This window comes from Lycorma delicatula, chromosome 12, assembly GCF_047948215.1.
Source record: "Lycorma delicatula isolate Av1 chromosome 12, ASM4794821v1, whole genome shotgun sequence".
In the NCBI taxonomy this organism is placed as follows: Eukaryota; Metazoa; Arthropoda; class Insecta; order Hemiptera; family Fulgoridae; genus Lycorma; species Lycorma delicatula.
Window position 1 is genome coordinate 71,724,870 of NC_134466.1, and position 20,674 is coordinate 71,745,543.

At 31.2% G+C, this 20,674-nt stretch overlaps 1 protein-coding gene across 2 annotated transcripts; it reads right to left on the reverse strand.

The window, feature by feature from the left end:
- Nucleotides 1-370: 370 nt before the first annotated feature.
- Nucleotides 371-11,873, reverse strand: LOC142333010 (RNA-binding protein lark-like). 2 transcript variants are annotated; one of them, XM_075379779.1, is made up of 3 exons: nucleotides 11,682-11,873; nucleotides 11,017-11,149; nucleotides 371-509 (listed from the first exon to the last, which is right to left on the reverse strand). In XM_075379779.1, the coding sequence occupies exons 1-3, from the start codon at nucleotides 11,726-11,728 to the stop codon at nucleotides 492-494; spliced, it is 198 nt and encodes a 65-aa protein (XP_075235894.1). In that variant the 5' UTR covers nucleotides 11,729-11,873; the 3' UTR covers nucleotides 371-491. The 2 variants fall into 2 exon arrangements, with proteins under 2 accessions (XP_075235894.1, XP_075235893.1); XM_075379778.1 differs by lacking the exon at nucleotides 371-509 and adding an exon at nucleotides 4,546-4,840.
- Nucleotides 11,874-20,674: the final 8,801 nt, after the last annotated feature.

Genomic DNA, 20,674 nt, shown 5'->3' on the forward strand with positions numbered 1-20,674 from the left:
ACCTTTCTCTTTGTAAAGTTATTTATGATCTCATGCAATATTAATTTTTAGAAACAATAGACTAACCACCAAAATTACTGTTACATATGAAATATAAAGTATGGTATTGTTTGAAAAAATGTCTGACCAGGAATCAAACCATAACCTTCTTGATTAAAAGCAGAGACACTACCACTCTGCCAAAGCGGTAGTGTTAAAAATAATTACTTGTGGAGTAATGTGAATACTACTTTTTACAGAATAACAATTTTCTAAATCCTAACTTCTAATTAGTTGTTATAACATACTTGCTAATCTTGACATCATCAGCAAGCTGGTTTTCAATACGATAACTCTTTGTGAATGGTATTCTTAATTTGTATATTTTAGTCATCCAATCTTTATAAATCATTTGATATCTAAACTCAAAGCTAAATGGTGCTGCATATGTTAAAAATCCAGCTGATAAAAGACAATTTCCAATAATTTGCTCTTGTTCAATATGTAATTTTTTAAGATCTTCTGACCACCTAAAAAAAAAAATAAAAAGTGGAATTAAAAGTGGAGGATTTTTATTTTTAAATTATAAGGATTACAAAAAAAGTAAAAACCATTTGCTCAACTCTACCATGCAGGCCCAATGATCATAGCCAATTCAAGGTTGTCCACTCTCAGTAATTTATTTGTTATACTCAGTTATACTGATTTGAAGAGTTTTTAAGTCTTTTAAAGATGAAAGTATAACATCCTTAGGTGTTAAGTAAAATTTTTATTCAATCTTTTTACGCAAAAAATATATAACCTTTCATTAACAGGTTTACAGGAATCTTATACAAAGTGTTCAACTTAAAAAAGGCCCCATCAATCAGTAGTTTATACTAAATACATATTTTTCTTAAAATGCATATCGGTGTGAGATAAGTAAAATAATGTGGAAGACACATTATGACTGAAGCTGGAATGGAGAGGACTGATTATTGTCTGTACAAGTATTGTGTTGAGCAATGGTTTTTTGAACAAAGCTGCATAATTGTGTGTTTATTAAAATATGGTTAGCTGTTGAAGAACCTGTATTCATTATGGAAACTTATTTAGAGAAGAAATCTATGTTGTGTGTCAGCAAATGTTCAGGAGAAATTTGGAAAGGAATCACCAATGACAAGTGTAATTCAGAAGTTTGTTAAGTTTTTTAAATCAGATTAGACCAGAAACATGCTCGACACAGGTCGTACAGGACATTAAAGCAGCAGTTACAAGATCGCTTCATAAATCTTTGCAGAGACTACGTGGGAAAAGAACATTTTACTAGGTTCATCCCACACACTGCAGTGAAGAGAAGCTGAAATGTTATCCATATTGAATGAAGAAGGTTTTCCATGAGCTAACTAATACGATTATGCTAAAAGGGTTCATGGCAATCAATGGTTCATGAACTTCATTAGAGGCTTCACTGGGATTTTAAATCAAGTGTTTTTAACAGATGAAGCATGGTTTCATCTAGTTGAGTATGTTAGTTGTCAGAACTACTGAACTTGGGATACTGAAAACCTGCACATTTTCTTTGAATCTCCCCTACACTAAAAAATAGGTATATTGGTGTGTGGTTTCAAGGGGATGAAAATTAAACCTGTTTTTTGAAAAAAAAAAAACTGTGGATGCTGCCTTCTACCAAGAAATTATCCAACAGTTCCTAGCCTTACTGAAAGAGAATAAGCGTGACTGTTGGTTGCAACTGGACAGCACCATTTGCCATATTGCTTGCCCTTCTATGTAGATGCTACAAAATGTTTTCTGTGGAAAAATCATTTCTAAAGGATTGTGGCCATCAAGATCCCCTCATCTGACTAGTCTAGACTTCTTTCTGTGGGGTTATGTAAAAGAAAAATTTTTTATAAGAGCAGTCCTCACATCTTGCAGGAATTGAACATCAATCAACAATCAACATCAATCAATCAACAATCAAACATGTTGTGCATAGAAGTAGATGGATATCATTTTTAACACCTTCTTTAAATTATTATGCAAGTGTTTGCTAATAAACTATTCTTTATAGACTAAACTAAGTGAATAAAACAGTGTTCAAGTTAAAAGAGGCCACTTATGTGGAAGATGTTGGTACGACTGAAGCTGAATGGGGAGGACTGGTTATTTTGCCTGTACATTTAAGTATTGCCACTCTGTTGAGCAATAGTTTTTGAACAAGGTTGCATAATTATGTGTAGATTATGGGATCTCCTTTAACTTGAATACTGTAGAATAAGGCTGGCAAATAAATGGCACTGAGTGCCAGGCTTGGGAAAACTTTATGATGGGATGTACATATGTGTAGAACTTACCTCCACATTCAATGAAAATTTGTAAAAAGCACAGGCTATTCAAAGCAATCCTAAATAAGAAGTCAGTAAAATTGAACGTAATAACAGACATTTATCTTTGGGGTTTAGAGCAAGTTCTGTGGCTCATTTTTCTAGCTTAATTTTTTATTAAAAATATATCTAATAAAGACGTAAAAATATTTTATCATTTCTAGTGCTCATTATTTTTTTAGTTTTAAATGGTTTTTTGATAATATAATTATAGGCTCCAAAAAAATAGCAAAAAACTGGAAGGTATATTTGAGAATGATAAATGTGTTTTTGATGAGTGCAAGTTTTGGCTTAAGAGAGAGAACAAGAAAGTCCTTTTAAAAACCTACAAAACAAAGAGATGGTAAATTTAATCATTGTAAACTAATATACAAAACCAGGTAGCAGCATAATGACTGATGGTAAGTGAGTTTTCAATGTTTCACTCATTGCTAACTTCACAAACAATGCTATCCAAGAGTAGAACCAAACTGGTAAAAATAAAAATAAATACGAGGAGGACTAGGTCAGAGATAATTAGATTAGAGAATTATTTTGTAAAAAAATTGGTAAAGAATGCACAGCTAAGGTAAAATTTTGTATTTTTCACTCATTCTAAAAACAATGTAAGAAATGCTTATTTTATAGTTTTGTAGGTTCTACTTATTTGCCAAAAGTATTATTAACATTATTTTATTTCTCATTACTTATTAATTTATTTAATCTTTTATGTATAACATTTTCCCATTATCTATTATTTTTTAACAATTGAAATGGACATTACTTTTATATTTTAAATCAATTTTTTGTAAATGTTCTTTTGTTCTCCAGTTTACTTCAATAATGTGTAGCATAGATCCTTTTTTCTTACCACATTATAAAAAATCTATTTATTTATTAACTGCACAAGACAATGTTACAACTGAACATAAAAACTGATTTAATGCCTACCCATTATCATTATGTTGATGATAAATTAGATGTTGACATTATAAGAGCAATATTAATTTAAGAAACAAAAAATTACCGTTTATTTTCAGAGCTAAGTCCAGTTATTAATTTATCAGCAGCAATAAGACGTCTTTGCATAATTTCTGTTTCCTCTTGTAAAATCTGACGTTCTCTCATTGCTTCTACATAACTGTCATTCAAATCTTTTAATGTATTTTCAATTCTCTGCAGTTCTTTATTAATATTGTCTAAATATTTTTTTGCCTACAACAAATAATTTTAATTTATCAGTTCCTCACACTATTTTTAGACATTAATAGTAAGGACATGATAAAATATCCTGACATATAAAATGAAGGCAAGAAAAGTCCTGTACAAGCTGAGCAATACTTGATGGTTTTAATTTATAATTGAAAACAGTATAAAATTTTTGGTGCTTTTTAAAAAAAAATATTTTTGAGATAGAGTCTTGTTTAAGTTTTATTTATTTTAAAACTTTATTGCAAATAATATTTAAGACAAGTATATTTTTATTATCTTTATTTTTTTTTTAAATAAAAACTAAAGAAGTCAAACTTACAAAAAAAAAAATGTATTCAAACTGAATCAGAACTGAAATACAAAACAAAATAAATGAAAATGATACATTATGAAACAGCTGTAATTTAAATAGATTACATTAACTATAAATTCAATGGCCTTTAACTTTGATTAGTTATTCCTCAAACTTGTGAAACACAAAGGATAAAAAAAATTTATCAGGTAAGGCAGGATGTGTGACTATAATTTTATAAGCATGAGTGGATATCTAGTGTGTGACAATGAGGCACAGCCTGAACCTCTGCCACGGCAAATTATCTGCAAGACACTAGAGTCCTTGATAATGGTGGTGCTGCTGTCAGCATCACAGACCCACTCACTCTCAGTGGCCAATGCTATACTTAGCTCGTTGCAGAGCATGAAGTCTGGTTTTTCCTTTCTTGCAATCTCTGATACCAAATCATAGACTCTCCAGCTCCTGTTTGTATTGATTTGGAAGATTTTCATTTACTTTTATGGCACTCTTTACTACCAGTCCTGTAGCTCAACTTCCCAGGCTGCACATTTTGTATTTCTTTGCACTTCGACAAAAAGTGCTGATTGGTCAGGCCTCTTGCAGTTTACAGGCAAGATGGCTTGTATCCCAGCATCTAAAACATTTGGATTCTTCCTCCTTCCGGTGACATGGCAACTGGCTTACCAGATTTGGATCCTGCCAATAGTGTGGAGCTGACGAGCAGCATGCAGCATCCACTAGCAGCTCCATGGTTGTCTTCTGGGTACTGCAAAGAGCCAGCCTGAGGGACATAACCAACACTGAGGTTTTATCTCGTACATCACTACATAACCAACACTGAAGTTTTATCCCCTAAATCACTTGCACATCTCGGTACATGATCTCACCAATAAAGTCCTTTATGTGGGTGAAAAACTTCTAATCGACCTACCCTTTGAAGGTCACATCAGCTCTCACAATCTTTTTCTTTATAGTTTTCCATAATGACTCGGCAGCATTGCCCGCATATCTTTAAACAAGGATACTAAAATTTCAATATACAGAAATCAAAACAAAAATTTAGTTAAATATTTTAGCAGAGATGGTTTAATTTGTTCCTGCTATGATATTAAGGGGCCAATGTCTGAACTGGACATTGAATATGTTATTCATGATTGGTGTTTATCTATACTCATCAAAAAGAATCTTAAAGGCAGTGTTGTTGCATTACTCGAATAAGTTTTCTTCTATACCAGTAGCACATGCTGTAGAAATGAAAGAAACAAGAAAAATATCAAAAATTTTAAAACTCATGGCGAATTCATTGCTGACCTAAGTGATATGGCTTCTCATTCTCTTTATAAAATATATATTTCTTGTGTTTGTGTGGTGGTCTGGCTGGAGATAAACGTTACACAGTTAAAGACTGGCCAAAAATAAATCAGTTTACCTCACGAAAGGAGAATGTTGTCAATATCCCCCTTGTCAAAGCACACTATTATTTTACAACCTCTTTACATAGACTTGAGGATTTTGTAAAAGCATTAGATAAAGATGGAAGTGGGTTTAAATATTTAACTGAGAGTTTTTCACAATTAAGTGAAGCCAAATTCACTCTTAGTGAACTACAAAAATTTAGGCTACAGAATGTCATTGAAAATTCTTTTTTTACATTCTGGATATTTCCTTTTACACTTGGAGAAGGTTCCACCATGATATATTGCAGATGGAACAACATTATCAAGGCAGATGGGATGAATCTATGATGAATGACTTGTTGCTTGATAAAAAGAGAATTCACTCAACACAAAAAGAAAATAAGAAAAAAGAAATGAAAAACATAAATGTCTATAAATAAAGGTACGAATTTTACTGTAATTATTATTTTTGTATTCTATTATGTCAGGGAGTAATACACCCAAATTAAAAAAAAATTTCCTTCAATGCAAAACACCTGTAACCTTGGTAAATAATTCCTATTGTACAAGCATATTACTCACCAGAAAAATTTCAACAACTCTTATAATTTCAGAACATCATATGTTACTTTTTCACCAGGTCTAATGATTTTTTTTTTTTGAATGTAGGGATAATGTATAAACTATAGTATATTTTTTTAATTTCTACCTGTATTAAAAAAAAAATTACATAAAAAATAAACTAGAAATGACTAAAAATGAAACTAGTATCCACATTACTAAATTACATTTTAAGATTTTTCACTGACATTGTGTGCGCCCTTGGGTATATCATTCCAACAATGAGATCAACTAATCTGATATATTGGGGCAACATATCTTAAAAACTATTGTGTTGAGTGGTGTGTCGATATTGTCATTATGACTTCCGGGTTTTTCACCATTAGCCAAGACTCATGTAGAAACACCTACTCTCATTGCCTACAAACATTTCATGCGCTTTGGTTCTTGTTCAGTGGAGGCAGAGGTGTAAGGTAGCCATTATTACCTGTTTCACGTCCTTACTAATATTTGAAAAAACTGCAGTTTTATAAAATCTTGTTAATTTAATAACATTGCTTTCTTTTAAGTTCCCATAGGTTTTACCAGCTATGTTACTTTTTGAGCACAAGTTTTTATTAATTTTCTCAGAGCTGTAGTCAGATGTACATGCCTGTTTTTTTTTTAATTTAGTTTTGCTACCATACACATTCAAACTGAAGATTCGCCAACAACAGTGGATTACCGTAACTTATAGGAAAAAAACAGCTTCCACAGAATCTCTGCAGCAACAGTCTCCATATTTGGGGACTACCCATCATAATTTTGGATACATTCAGGCTGATGCCCCTTATACTTAGAAGAAAAACTCAGGCCTGTTTTCTCCTAACTGATTTTTAGTTACGGCACAACTTTGACAATAGTGTAACACTATAGCATAGTGTTAACACTAATTATATTATGTTAATTATTAATCAATTAACATACACCAAACTCCATAATTTGATGTACCCTCTCTTATGCCATGTACCATCATAGCTAATAGCAACATCTAAATTTTTGTTAGCAACAAGCTAACAAAGACTGGATTCAAATTAAATTTACAAGCTGAATAAATTACATGCGATTGTGAAAAGTTTGGTGGGGAATTATTTGACAAAATTTCTCTACACCATTGTGGTTTATTTTTCTCAGAATTATAAGTATTCTTTTCTTTTTTGGTCGATTGTTTTTGACCCATAATGAAAGAGCAACTGTACTACTACCAAAAACCTACTGATATGTTAGATGAAAAACTAAATCTGTAAATAAACTACAACAAATATTTAGTTTGGTAATTGTGGTTGGCAGTTACATTTGAAAACACATGAGGACCAAAAAAAAGAAAACATGCCTACCAAACATAACCTAACTTGACTACTTTCGTTTTCAGTTTAGCCTCTGGAACCACCATAAGGTATTACTTCAGAGGATGAATGAGGATAATATGTATCCATATAAAAGGTCCATTATAAGGATTTGAACCTTTAATTCTTGACTTTGAAATCAGGTGATTTGTGATGAGTTCACCAGTAGACTAACCCCGTGGAGTGGGTTAACCTAATTTACTAACGCACTAATAATTGACCACGAATTAGAAAGGAAAGACCTCGAATTACACAATACACTATTAACATTCACAATAAAGAAGAAATTTTGCTATTTTCGACAAAAAACAATATGTTTTGCTATCCAATACAGTAAACAAACAGATGCAGAACAGTAACTGGATGCTAAACTAATTCATAAAGAAACAATCTTTAAATTATTTTAATTAAACCACCTGTCTTATCCTAGATCAAAAATTAGACTTCAAAAATCTGTTTTTTACTGTTTTTACCAGATCTTTTGACTGTTTCTGATCAGTAATTATTTTTTGTCCTTGAAATATTAATTTAAAAAATGAATCTTATCACAAGATTAAGAAGTACACAAGTATGAAAATCAATGGAAAAATTTTATGAAAAAACTTTTTGCAAAATATCAAGGTTGATTAGTCCCTTAAGAAGTTATTTTAAAGAGTCATAATTAAAAATCTCAGGGCGATGTAGAATAAAAATTTCATTTTAAGAATCAGCATAAAAAATACATTCTGATTCACCTACTTTTATCAAGTTCAATTATTTTTTTTTTTGTTGACGTGTGTAAACTTTTACAACACAGATCAATGTATTCACCTGATCAATAGCAAAAGACAAACTGGGTATTAGTTTTTATTTGCCTTTACAAATTACAACCTCTGTTTTAATGTAAATTATTTTTCAATATTAATATTATTTATTATTATACATTTTTATGGTTTCAATACGATCTTACTGTACTACAATATTTTCAATATATTAGATTATTATAATTTATTATATAACATTAATAAAATTATCCCAGTTGAGATTGCTTCAAGTTATTTAATTTTATTCAGAATGAAATGAAAACTGGTTTTTTAAACTAGTGACTTACTTCGAGAAAGTTACTTCATCAAAGTTTGTTTTAACTTTGTTATTTATGAATGGATTTGAATAAATAAGGTGTTATTTTCTTTGTCATGAGAGGCTTAACATTTTTTTTTTAACAACATTTAAATAAACCAGTGGTTGTAAATATATTAATTAAAAAGTTTTTGGAGCCATAATTTGTAGGTTCAAATGAAAAACCCATTTTTTTCTTTCATTACACATTAACATTTGTACCTAGAGAACTTCTAGGTACTCTAGCAGTTTTCAGCTTAATACAATTAACCGCTCAATTTATATGTTTAAAATACAAAATGGCAGATTTTGTATATGTTGGGAACATAATATAACTTTGGAACATAACATCCTCTGAATTTCTGAAGGTTTTTTCTTACAAACCAAAAATCCTATATAAATATATAAACAAAGTTATTTTATTCCAACCCAAAAATGTCTATTTTCTGACAAAACGGTTTTGTGTTCTACCTTCTTAAAACCTAAGCAGGACAGAGGTATGGGACCACTTTATTCAATTTCTTAGATAAAAAACATAAGGAAGCACCAAAATTATCCCTAGATTTGTATTGTAAGAATTTTAGTAAAATTGTTTAATTTCACAGAGCGAACAAAAAGCAGAGCTAAATTTTTTGCAAGCCAAAACCCACTAATGAACAATTTTCTAGCCTACGTTTATATGAACATTTTTCCTATTTTTGGCTATGGAATCATCTTCCAAGAGACTGATTTGCAATTTTGAATCACTCTGTTTATCAAAATTTCTTTAATAAATGACTAATTAGCATTAAACAGTAATGATGAAATAAATATACTATTTACAATGTATGTTATGCCTCGAAAAATGAAAGTGAAGAAAAACTTATTTATACAGATATAAAACAATAGAAAATAAAATTCTAAACATCGAATGAAAAATAATTACTGAACAACTTTCAATATCATGTAACACTGTTTTCAGTACAATTTGTCAATCTTTTGATTAGAAAATTCCACTTTAAAATAAACAGAATAAATAAAAATGAATCCTTATAATATAAGATAAATAAACAAGACAAAATATAATACTATCTCAATTTACAAAATATTGATTTTTTGAACTACCAACTAACAACTAAGTAAAAACCTTAAAATTTGGCCTACCTTCAAAATTTAAATTTATTTATGGGCCGTGTCTCACTGCCCATATTAATTTCACCTTCATTTCAATCCTGTAATACTGGACTGAAAATTTTTACTGGCTTGTGAAAATTTCAAAACCCAGTAGGCACAAAACTTATACCCTAACCATTACTAAGATTTCTTTAAGTGCATAAGACCGACAAAAAAATATCATCAATCTTCTTAGCTAATTCATTACTATCTAGACAGCCAGCCACTTCAGTCTTTATCATAACTTCAGTTCATTTCCATACACGCTGTACATTTGTACCATTATACCCAACTCTTCATAAACTTTACAATGTGACAAATGGATTTCCAGTTTCTAGCTAACTGAAATCTTACTGAAGAATACACTTCGCAAATGGCTTTCAACTGCAGCTAACTTTACACATTTGTTATTAAATAATAGCACAGACCTCTTTTTCACCATTGTTACATATGCACTGAATACACTAGTAGACTACAGTATACAAAATAGTAGACCTGCTGCACTAAAAAGGCAGCAACACTACATATGCTAGTTCTACAGCTGAATTTAATTTTAAATTATTTAGTCCAAACTCCTTTTTAAAAGGTAAATTTCTTTTAAAAAAATGATTTTTTTCTTAGTTAAATCAACAAACGAGACATTTCTGTGGAGGGAAAATGCAACTATAAACTCAACTTCCACTCAATAGGAGCAGTAAGAGTATAAAAATAAACTTAAGAAAATTATTAGAACAATAAAAAAATTAAATTCTGACAAATTTAACAAAAGTCAAAACACAAAATAAAAGGAGGAAAAAAACTTTGTAAAACTAAAAGCATACATAACAGAGGTGGCGTTAATGAACAGTAAAATAACTTTACTGTTAATCAATTGAGGATTTAATAAAACAAATGAATTAAATAAATTCTACAAAATGACAATACTTTCCAGGATAGTCGTTTTTTTATTTAATGTTAAGAGAATATAATAATCACAGTCAAATTGCTTTAAATTTCAGGATTGGATATAGTAAGAGGAAACATTACCCTGCCAGATTGTACCACTCTTAATTTAAAAGCTTGAAGTGGAAGAAGTGATTAGTAGCTAGAAAGATGAAGATGAATTCTATAGTAATTATATAGTAACATATATATATATAGTAAGTAACAGAGAGAGAGTAAAGAGTAACAGAGAGTAAGAAACTTTTAATATTAATTAACAATTAATTAAACATGTCTTTCCAATTCAGAAACTTAAAACAAGTATCAATACGACCAAAAGAAAAATAATTTATAACCGTAATAACAAGTTTTATAAATCACAAATAGATTGTAATGAACGTTTTACATAACTTTGATAACAGAAATATAAGTAAGTAAAATTTGCAATGAAAGATTTATAGTGTTTGGTTTATTTACACTACGTTAGTAGAAATTTACACTTAGTTTCACGTGGTGAAAACTGGTTTCGACCTATTAAAGAATTTTACCTTTTACAATAAAGATTAAAGTAAATATTTTTTTGGAACCATTTATGTCTTAAAAACAATTTTAGATTACAGATAGGTTGACTATCAGAAATAGTTTGACTGTATTTCAAAACTATACTATACCTGAAGTTCAAGATCACCCATAGCAGGTCGGTGACACTTTCTGCTCGTTGACAAGTTAACTCTGATCCTTTTTCCATTTACAACACACCCATTTAATCTTTTGACACAGTTGTTGACATCATTTGATATAATGCTAGAATGCAAATTAAAAACTAGAATGACAATGCAATTTCTAAAGTTAATTTCTAAATTTATTCTAATAAATTCACCACCACCACCACCATAATCAAAGCATCCTTAAACTTAAAAATGCTATTTAAAACAAAGAATATTTTGACCCATGGGTAACCCAAAATATCTCCCTTAGAAGCAATTGCATGATTACTAATGTGCATAACACAGAAAGAAAAAAAACCTGGATAGATATAGTATGGTGCTTTATTTGTCTAATGAATAGCAAATGGACTGTTCTACTGCAATGAAATGAAATACTGATTTGCTGTAATCTAGATTAAGTATGACAAAGTCTGCAATCAAGGCGCTCAGATAAACCGGGTACTTGACACAATGTAAGAGATGGATAACATTCCTGTGGTTGATGCAGTAGGATATCACACAGAATGAGATTTATAGTGGTCCAGGAAGTCCACTTGGCAGGAGTCAAAGCTCAGGAAATATGATACTTAATTTAAGCTCAAAATTAAAATAAATATATATTTACTTACCACAAAACCATAGTTGTGCAATATATCACATTCAACCACAATGCCATATTTAGCAAACAAAGCTGTCACTTGTGGTGCTTTAGTTTTATCAGATAGATTACCGACGAACAATTTAGTAGTAGCAGTCTGAGGTCCCTTACAACTAGTAGCAACACTTTTAACAATCATAGCAGTTCCCTTTATTAGATACACTTTAAGATTTTTAATGGCATCATAACCAAATTCCTGATTTTCCATATGCTGTAACACAATCACAGTATAACATATAATTCTTTATAATCAAATATGAACTGAGCAGCTTTTTATTTTTATTTTTTTTTATTATATTATTATTTTTCCAAAAAATGTAACTCTGCATTTTCATTTAACAAAGATGGAGGCACCTTCCTTGGTAAAATATTCCAGAGGTAAACTAGTCTCCTGTTTGGATCTCCAGATAGGGGACTACTAGGAAAGGGGTCACCAGAAAATTAAAAAATTAACATTCGAGTCGGAGCGTGGAATGTTAGAAGTCAAAATTTAAAGAGGAAATGTGTAGGATAAATGTAGATATAGTAGGAATTACTGAAGTTCAGTTGGAAGAAGAAAACGACTTTTGGTCAGGTGATTTTAGTTATCTCAGCTTGGGCAGGCAGGCAGTAGGTTAATGAACAAGAAGGTAGGGAGAAGAGGGTAGGGCATTTCAAAATGCCTAGTGATAGAATCATTGTAATAGATAAAATAAAAAACCTAAACCGACATTATTAATTTCTATATGCCTACAAGCACCCATGATGATGAGGTAGAGTGTGCAGACAAAGAAATTGATGAAGCAATTGAAAGGGGATGAATATTTAATAATAGTTGGAGATTGGAATGCAAGCATTGGGAAAGGCAAGGAAGGAAATAGTGGGTGAATACGGGCTGGGCAAAAGGAATGAAAGAGGGGACCTCTTTGCTAACATTTACAGGAACCAAACAGCAACAGTAATAATTATTATTATTAACATAAAAAACATAAAAAAGAAGCCGTAATAAAAAAAAAGTGTCAAGGATGTTCCCTATCCCCCATTACTTTTTAAGAACAATTTAGATCCAGAGTAACAGTACAAGGTGAAAAGATAAAGATGCTATGATTTGCTCATATAGTAATTCTAGCTGAGAGCAAAAAAGATTTAGAAGAACAATGAACGGCATGGAAGAAGTCCTACTCAAGAACAACTGCATGAATACAAACAACAAAACAAAATAATGAAATGTAGTAGAAATAACGAAGATGTATTACTGAATGTAAAAATAGGAAGAGAAGATTATGAAGAGAAGAATTTTGTTATTTGGCAAGTAGAATTACTAAAGATAGATGAAGCAGGAGCAATATAAAATGCCGAATAGCACAGGCAAAACAAGCCTTCAGTCAGAAATATAATTTGTTTACATCAAAAATTAATTTAAATGTCGGGAAAAGATTTTTGAAAGTGTATGTTTGGAGTGTAGCTTTATATGGAAGTGAAACTTGGAACAACCTGGGTACCTGAGAAGAAAGATTAAAAGCTTTTGAAATGCGGTGTTACAGGAGAATGTTAAAAATCAGATGGGAGGATAAAGTGACAAATGAAAAGGCGTGGCAAATTGATGAAGAAAGAAGAATTAGGAAAAATATAGTTAAAAGAAAAGCCAGACTTATAGGCCACATATTAAGGCATCCTGGAATAGTTGTTTTAATATTGGAGGGACTGGTAGAAGGAAAAAATTGTGCAGGCAGGCAACGTTTAGAATACGTATAACTGTTAGGGATGTATGATATAGGGGATGGTATATACCAAAATGAAACGACTAGCACTAAATAGGGAATCTTGGAGAGCTGCATCAAACCAGTAAAATGACTGAAGAAAAAAAAAGATAGAAGTTAAAACCGTTGAAGTAAAATTTATTTTAATCACATCAGAAAAAAGAATGTTATTTTATGAATACCTGAAGAATCTGAAGGGTACTGAGAGAAAGAAAAAGAAGCATGTGGATATGCTTTGGGAAAACATATGGGCATTTGGACTTGCATGTTGATGTTAAGAGAAAGACTTTGGGAAGCCGCTCTGTAAATGTTACATACTGTAACTTTGTCTATTCTTGTGGAATTAGCTAGTTTTCATATGAAGCTCATAATATTGCAGAATACTTATAGCCTTGAAGGAAATTTAAATCATGAGACTTATGAAAAAGGTAGTTGCAATTAAAAAATTTACAACCATAACTTGTTCAAGCCCAGTAGGAAGGAAAAATGGTTTTTTGCTCTTGTTCAAGAGTTTCTTTTTATACAGTTTCATTTATCATAAATCTTTATTCTGCGCCTAATTAGGCACAGGGTTCACACATCCACAAATGGTTGATAAATTATTCATGTCTGAAGAAGCCTAAGGAAATGTGAAAGCTGATAAAATAAACCGCTGATAAAATTATCTACTGAGGTAGGTTTTGCATCAGTAGCATCCTGAAAGAGGTCTAGCTGATGAATCCAATATGTAATCGGTCTTGACTTGTTTTGCTGACCCTCAGTCAATAAGCTGTACTGTACTATGGTGTACTGTCAGGCTGGCTCATTAGGGTTAGGAACAGAGGTGATGTAGAAATCAGAATCACAACAAGGTGGGGGTATCTTCTCCCTAAGGAGTCAGGATGGTGACTATTAATCCAAACATATATTACAACATACCACTGGTTTTTTAACATCTAATCACAATATATTAATGTTTATATTGCTATTATTTAATGGCAGTGTATCTAATGAGCAGATACTATCAAGTTGTTGATTAATGCTATTTTTGTTTAAGCAAGATTTTTTTTCATTTATTATTATTATTAATTAATACATCACTGGAAATTCTGTAATCAAAGTATGAAATTTCTATTCCCTAAATAATAAAAATCACACATTTTCAATCAAGTGAAAGTTGCCAAAACATTTTCTGGCTAAACAGATAAGGAAAAGCAAAGCAATCACTAATAATATGTAAAAACATGTTCTTGCAAACAAAAATAATGAAAGATTACTATTAAAATTAATGAACATTGTAAAGAAAATGCAAAAGATGAAAGTACATGTCAGAAAGGACAATCCAATTTTTCACAGTAAACATAGGTACAAATATTTATTAACATACCTGATGTATTATTTTCACCAATACCAGGCAACAATACAAATTACACTATGTTACTGAATCGGTCAAAAAAATGAATTATATTGTGAAAACTTAAAAATTAGTAAATCATCTACTTAGTTGTGTTCAATCTATTAAGCTGTCCCTAATCATCAGGGAATGCTACATGGCTTCACTTTAAGCATGTCAAACATTATGCAATAATTTTGGATAGGTAGCAGTAAACTGTTGTATTAGTAACTAAGGAAAATAAAGGATATATCAAAGCATATTTAAAAACTTACTAAAAAATATATATCTGAGACTATGCAGCTGATTTTTTGGTATTTTCTGGCCGAAAAACAATTCTATGCTATCAGCCAAACATGATATATTTCTTGTAATAAACAAAGATATATCACAGTATATATCTCAAAATAATAAAAATACCATCTGCTTTATGGCAAATGGTATAAATAGCTGAAACGTTACAGTAATTCAAATATCTGAATATAAACGTACAAGAGCAAGAGAGAGAGAGGGAGAGCGCTATCTGTCTCGCTCTCACTGTGAATAAGACACATGTACTAACAGAAAGCTCATGCACCCTTGTCCAACCGGATGGTGTGCAAATTGGACAAGTGCAAGAATTCAAATATTAGGGCTCACTGGTCCAGAAGAAAGTAGCTACAGTGAAAATCCAGTCAAATTGGTCAAGCAAATGCTGCATTTGCTTCCCTTTAGTGGTGTTTGTGAAAACAAAGCAACATCTCGCTGATGAACCAAGTGTGTCTTTTCCAAACCCTGATCCTGCCGATTTTATTGTATGGAACAGAAATCTGGACATTATTTAAGAAAGACCTGAGCAAACTTTAAATGTTCCAAATGCGATGCCTACACCAAATCATTAGTCTCGCTTCATCGCATTAAAAATGAGGATATCCACCTTTGCTGTGAACAGTAGCCAACAATCGAGGAACAGATTCAAAAACAGACTGGAATGGTTTGGCCAAATCTGCAGAATGAGTGGAAACCAACTACCATACAAACTCCTCTGGCATAAACAACCCGCCCGTTGGAGAGTCCAACAAATAGTTCCAAAGAAAACATGGATCAAGCGCATCAATGATGATATAAAAAACAGTAGGCTAAACCTTAATGAGGCCAGGACAACAACAGCTATGGACCACCATGCGTGGAAGTGTTTTATTTGTTGAAATCAGAAAAACATTGGCATCCGCAGCAGCATACAGGCTTAGTAGTCAATCCAATCCAAATGCCAGCTAGGGATAAAAAACCCAGTAATTATTTTCTGTGAGCAAAATTCAAGTTACCATTGAAAGTTATTTATTTATTTTTTTTGATGTTATTCACATCCAGTAAAATAAGATGTATGAGTATTACACAGCCACATGAAAACTAGACAGTGTAATCTCCAGAAAAAAACATGACATGAGAGTACACGGTCATACCAAAACAAGATTTGCAGAGGGTTCATTTTTGCTTATATAAATACTTTTGCTTCATTTTTTATTTTATTTGAAGAATGCGTCTTTAAATGCCCAAAATGACACACTTGAAAGTTTTCACCTTTAAACTACTGACCTCTCAATAGTCTAGAGTGGTTCAAGCAACTAGTCTGGGCTGTACTGCAATTTTTTGTTTGATTGCTGCAGCAGTGTGTGATTAAGCATTGCTGTATAACAGGGACATGTTATAAATGGTACACCAAGCTACCTTGATCTCAGTTAAAATTTCACTACAGCATGCAACATATATATCACTTCATAAACAGAATCATCATACATAAACAATTTATAGTTATAAAATAGAAGGTAAATAGATTATAAAATGGAGTGATAAGTTAAGAAATAAAAAGCCAAAATACAATAGCAAGGATAGCTTAACCAACATCTTATCTCCTGATACGCCTAATTGATATTGTAATATAAAAAACAAGAATATTCCTATTAAAAAACATGCCATGGCTGGGAAATATCAAAATTAACAGATTAGAAAATATCTAAATTAACAGAAAATATGAAAATGCCTTAAAAAAATCAACAGCTCCACTTGTCAACAGTCAATACACAAAGAAAATTTTGTTAATGTCAAATCACAATAGTCATAAGTAAGTTGCAACTTAGAAAAGATTGCAACTTATAAATTACAAAAGATTGCCAGATTAAACTTTTTATCATTAGTGGAGGTAGATGCAAACTTTGCTTTATTTTTAATTTCTGCATCAAATTACTCATTAAAACATCAGTGTTGTGTAGATTTTACAATTAAAATCTTATCTGTAGTTTTATGATTTACTATAGCTCTGAACTGGGTTCTTATCTTATTGACCTTGTAAGGAACTCTCATACTCAATGTTCAAAATTGAAGAAGCTGATATTTTAATTTATTTTAAACTATTAGCTGGTATCATCTTTTTCCCACTCAAGCCCATTGCATGTAGATCCTTTGCAATTTCTCCAGAATCTTCTGGCTGAACGTTTCAGAAATAGAATACCAAAATATTGATAGTTACATAAATATTTTCCTGGTTAAAATAACAGGTGTTTAAAAAAGGATGCAACCACTTTGACATGTATTTATTACAAAAATATTAATGTTAATAAAAGGCATACAACAATATTCAAAATTACCTATAATAACTTTGCAATAGATGTTCAAAATGGTTTCCTGTGATTGCAATGCAGGTTCATACACATTTCATAACATTTGCAACCACTTTTCAGAATGTTTGCTTAGTAATGTTTGAAATCTCGCTTTCAAGTTGTCAAATGTATGAGGATTATTTTTAAAAACTAAGGTCTGCTGGTGTAAGATCTGGGAGGCCACAACACTTTTGATATCAAACTATGGCGAAAAAATTATCAAGCGTTAAAAAATATCCGTCATTTCATTAGCAGTATGACACGTTGCGTTACCCTGCTATAACCAATATTCTCATTCATGTAAATCTGATGGAAATTAAGTTGCAATAAACCATACCGTCTACAGATTGTCAAAAAATAAAGGGTTATAACACGATGCCACAAGATCGCACACCAAACACCAATTTTACATACGTGTAACATGTGTGTTATGGTAACCCATGAAACGAGTGAAGATTTTCAGCGCTACATATCCGGAGGTTTTGGCTTTAATGTAGCTATCTGAGGGAAACCATGCCTCATTACTGAAATAAACACGATCCAAAATTTCAATACAGTTGTCATCAACAAAAGAACAAAACTGTAAACAATTTCCACGGTCTACTTTCTTTCAGTTCTTGAACAACACAGATACAATAACCCTTTGTCACGAGTTTTTTAGTAGCCCTGAAAGCAGTAGATAGTGAAAGCACAGCCTGAAGATAACTTTCTGAGCGACATAGTGGGCAAGCAAGTCAGACAACATTCTTTCACATCCTCCAGAACTTCTACCTTAACAGTAACAGTCGTCCTGTGCTTTGCCAATTGTGTACACTTCCCAGTCTCACAAAATTTATTAATTGAACGCAATACCTTATTAAGAACTGAGAATTGGAAAATTCTATCCGAAACTCGCCTTTTACTCGTCTATAAAATTTATATGTGCAATAAGTCTCAATATTAAACACGATAAGTCTTTAACACAATAGATGAATTTATACGGTAAAGCACTTGTGCATAATAAGTATGTTACAACAGTTTTACAAGCTGTTAACTTGAGTACATAGTTGCCAACTGACAAGTAGGGAGAAATAAAATTTACCTAAGTGTGACTTCTATCTTAATCTAAGGGTTGTATCCTTTTTGAAAAACCTGTTATATTAAGAGGTAAATTTTTAATAAAAAAAATAGTCGGGAAAACAAAGCTTCTACAGAAAACAAAGGTAGTCCTAGAGAAGGGTTGTGAGTGCAGGAGCTGATCTCCAGCAAAGCCAGCTCGTTCATTGGAATCAGACCGAGCTTCCCCTCAGTGGCAGTTGGCAATCATTATGTTCAGTTCATCATCATTTAAAGCACTAATAGACATCAATGAACCGACAACCTGCTTGTTCTTCATACTGTAATTTCTAACAAACAAATATAATATGGCATCAACTTTGTTACTATCATCCATATGCAAACAATGGAACACTTTTAATTAGATTGAGATATTTTTGGGTAGAAGGGTGGTTTTTTCATATCTGACAACCATTTTCTCTTATCTCACTCTATGGAAACATCTAATAAATGAATGAATCCATATCATCATAACTACTGATCTAATGAATAATATGTTCTAAAAGAACTAAAATAAACTAAGCCTTTGTACTATTATCTTCCTTTAAATACTAAAATTGATTTGCTTTTTTTATATGTATAAATACTGTATGTTTTCAACCAACTACCTCTTTAATAATTTCTCTTTTCCAACAAGGGAAACCAAAAAATCAAAAACAGTACAAAAACATAAGACCTCCCTACTCTAGATTCAATATAAATAAAAGATTTGAACACAACCACATTCAAATGAATGAACTGTATAAAATTAACTCTCTACTTGGTACTCCTCAAAATTAACTGGTACTCCTTGAAAAGATTAGGGAAAAGTTTGTATAATGCACCATCAACAGTAAATCAATAATTTTTTTTTTTAAATGCATTAGTCATAATATTTTACTCTAATGATGAACACAATTTCATCTGCAAATTAAGCACAAAAGAATTTGCATTTACAAAGTTAAAATGAGAATTTATCAATAATGTAAAAAATTATAAAAAACAACTAATTTTTAAAAATTGCAGGAACACACTTGCTAGTTGGAGAACTAGGATTCTTCTGGTACACATGCCCAGGTTACGTTCAATGTGTTGAATTAAGATTTCTTCTTCACTAACAGAATATGGTTCTTGCTATGCAGCAGTATATGAAGTAATATCAAGGCAGTGATGAAGTGGTATATAAGCACAAAAACATTCAAGCAAATTTTCTGTGGCTGGAAATCCTACCAATCCAAAATCTTTGATGATATTCTCTCTGTGCAACTCATGCATGTATTACCGCTGCACAACACAGAAATAAAGTGATATATGTGTATTTGTTCAGTGGTGTTAACTGCGTTCATCATAATTGTCATATTTGGGGTAGCAAGAACCCTTATGCCATTTTACAAACACAATTTGATAGCCTGAAAACTAATAAAAAATATTTTTTGGCCACTACAAGGTAGGTTAGTTATATACCAAATATAATCAAAAATAGTGATGCATTGATCATTTGTTGAATTAAAATGGAATGCACCAGCAATATATATTATTTACAGAGTAAGTAACTTGGTTTAAGTGAAATTCAACTGAGTTTAGTTAGGTTTAGGTCAAGGTTGAGTTAGTAACATTAAATTTGTACAAAATACATTATTTTCGATTAAATAATGTTTGTGATATATAATTATGAACTCGACGTAAGAATTGGTCAATTTAATATTTAAGGTTAATTAGATGAAGTTGATGAGCAATGCAAGCATTAGGGTTATGTTTATATTGTACAAAGTTCAGTACACAGAATCACCTAACCTAACCTATCAATTGAATTTTCAAGTTATTTACTTTGTAAAACAATGTATTTTACAGTTATGCACTGTTAAATTACAAAATATTTGGAGGGTACTGTGTAATTTAGAGGGATGTAACTTGTGAGAAAGGAGTTGATGAAAAATCTCAATTGTAACGAATAACTTGGTTCTAAATAATATATATTCCAAATTTCGTCAAAACTGGAGGTGAAACTGTAATTGTAAACAATTACCCTATGACTAATTACACATTATTATTGATAAAGCATATTTCACAATTGTTTATTTGCATACATTTTTTAACTAGTTTCTAACAAATTTTATAATAGTTTCAAATAAATGTAGAGCTA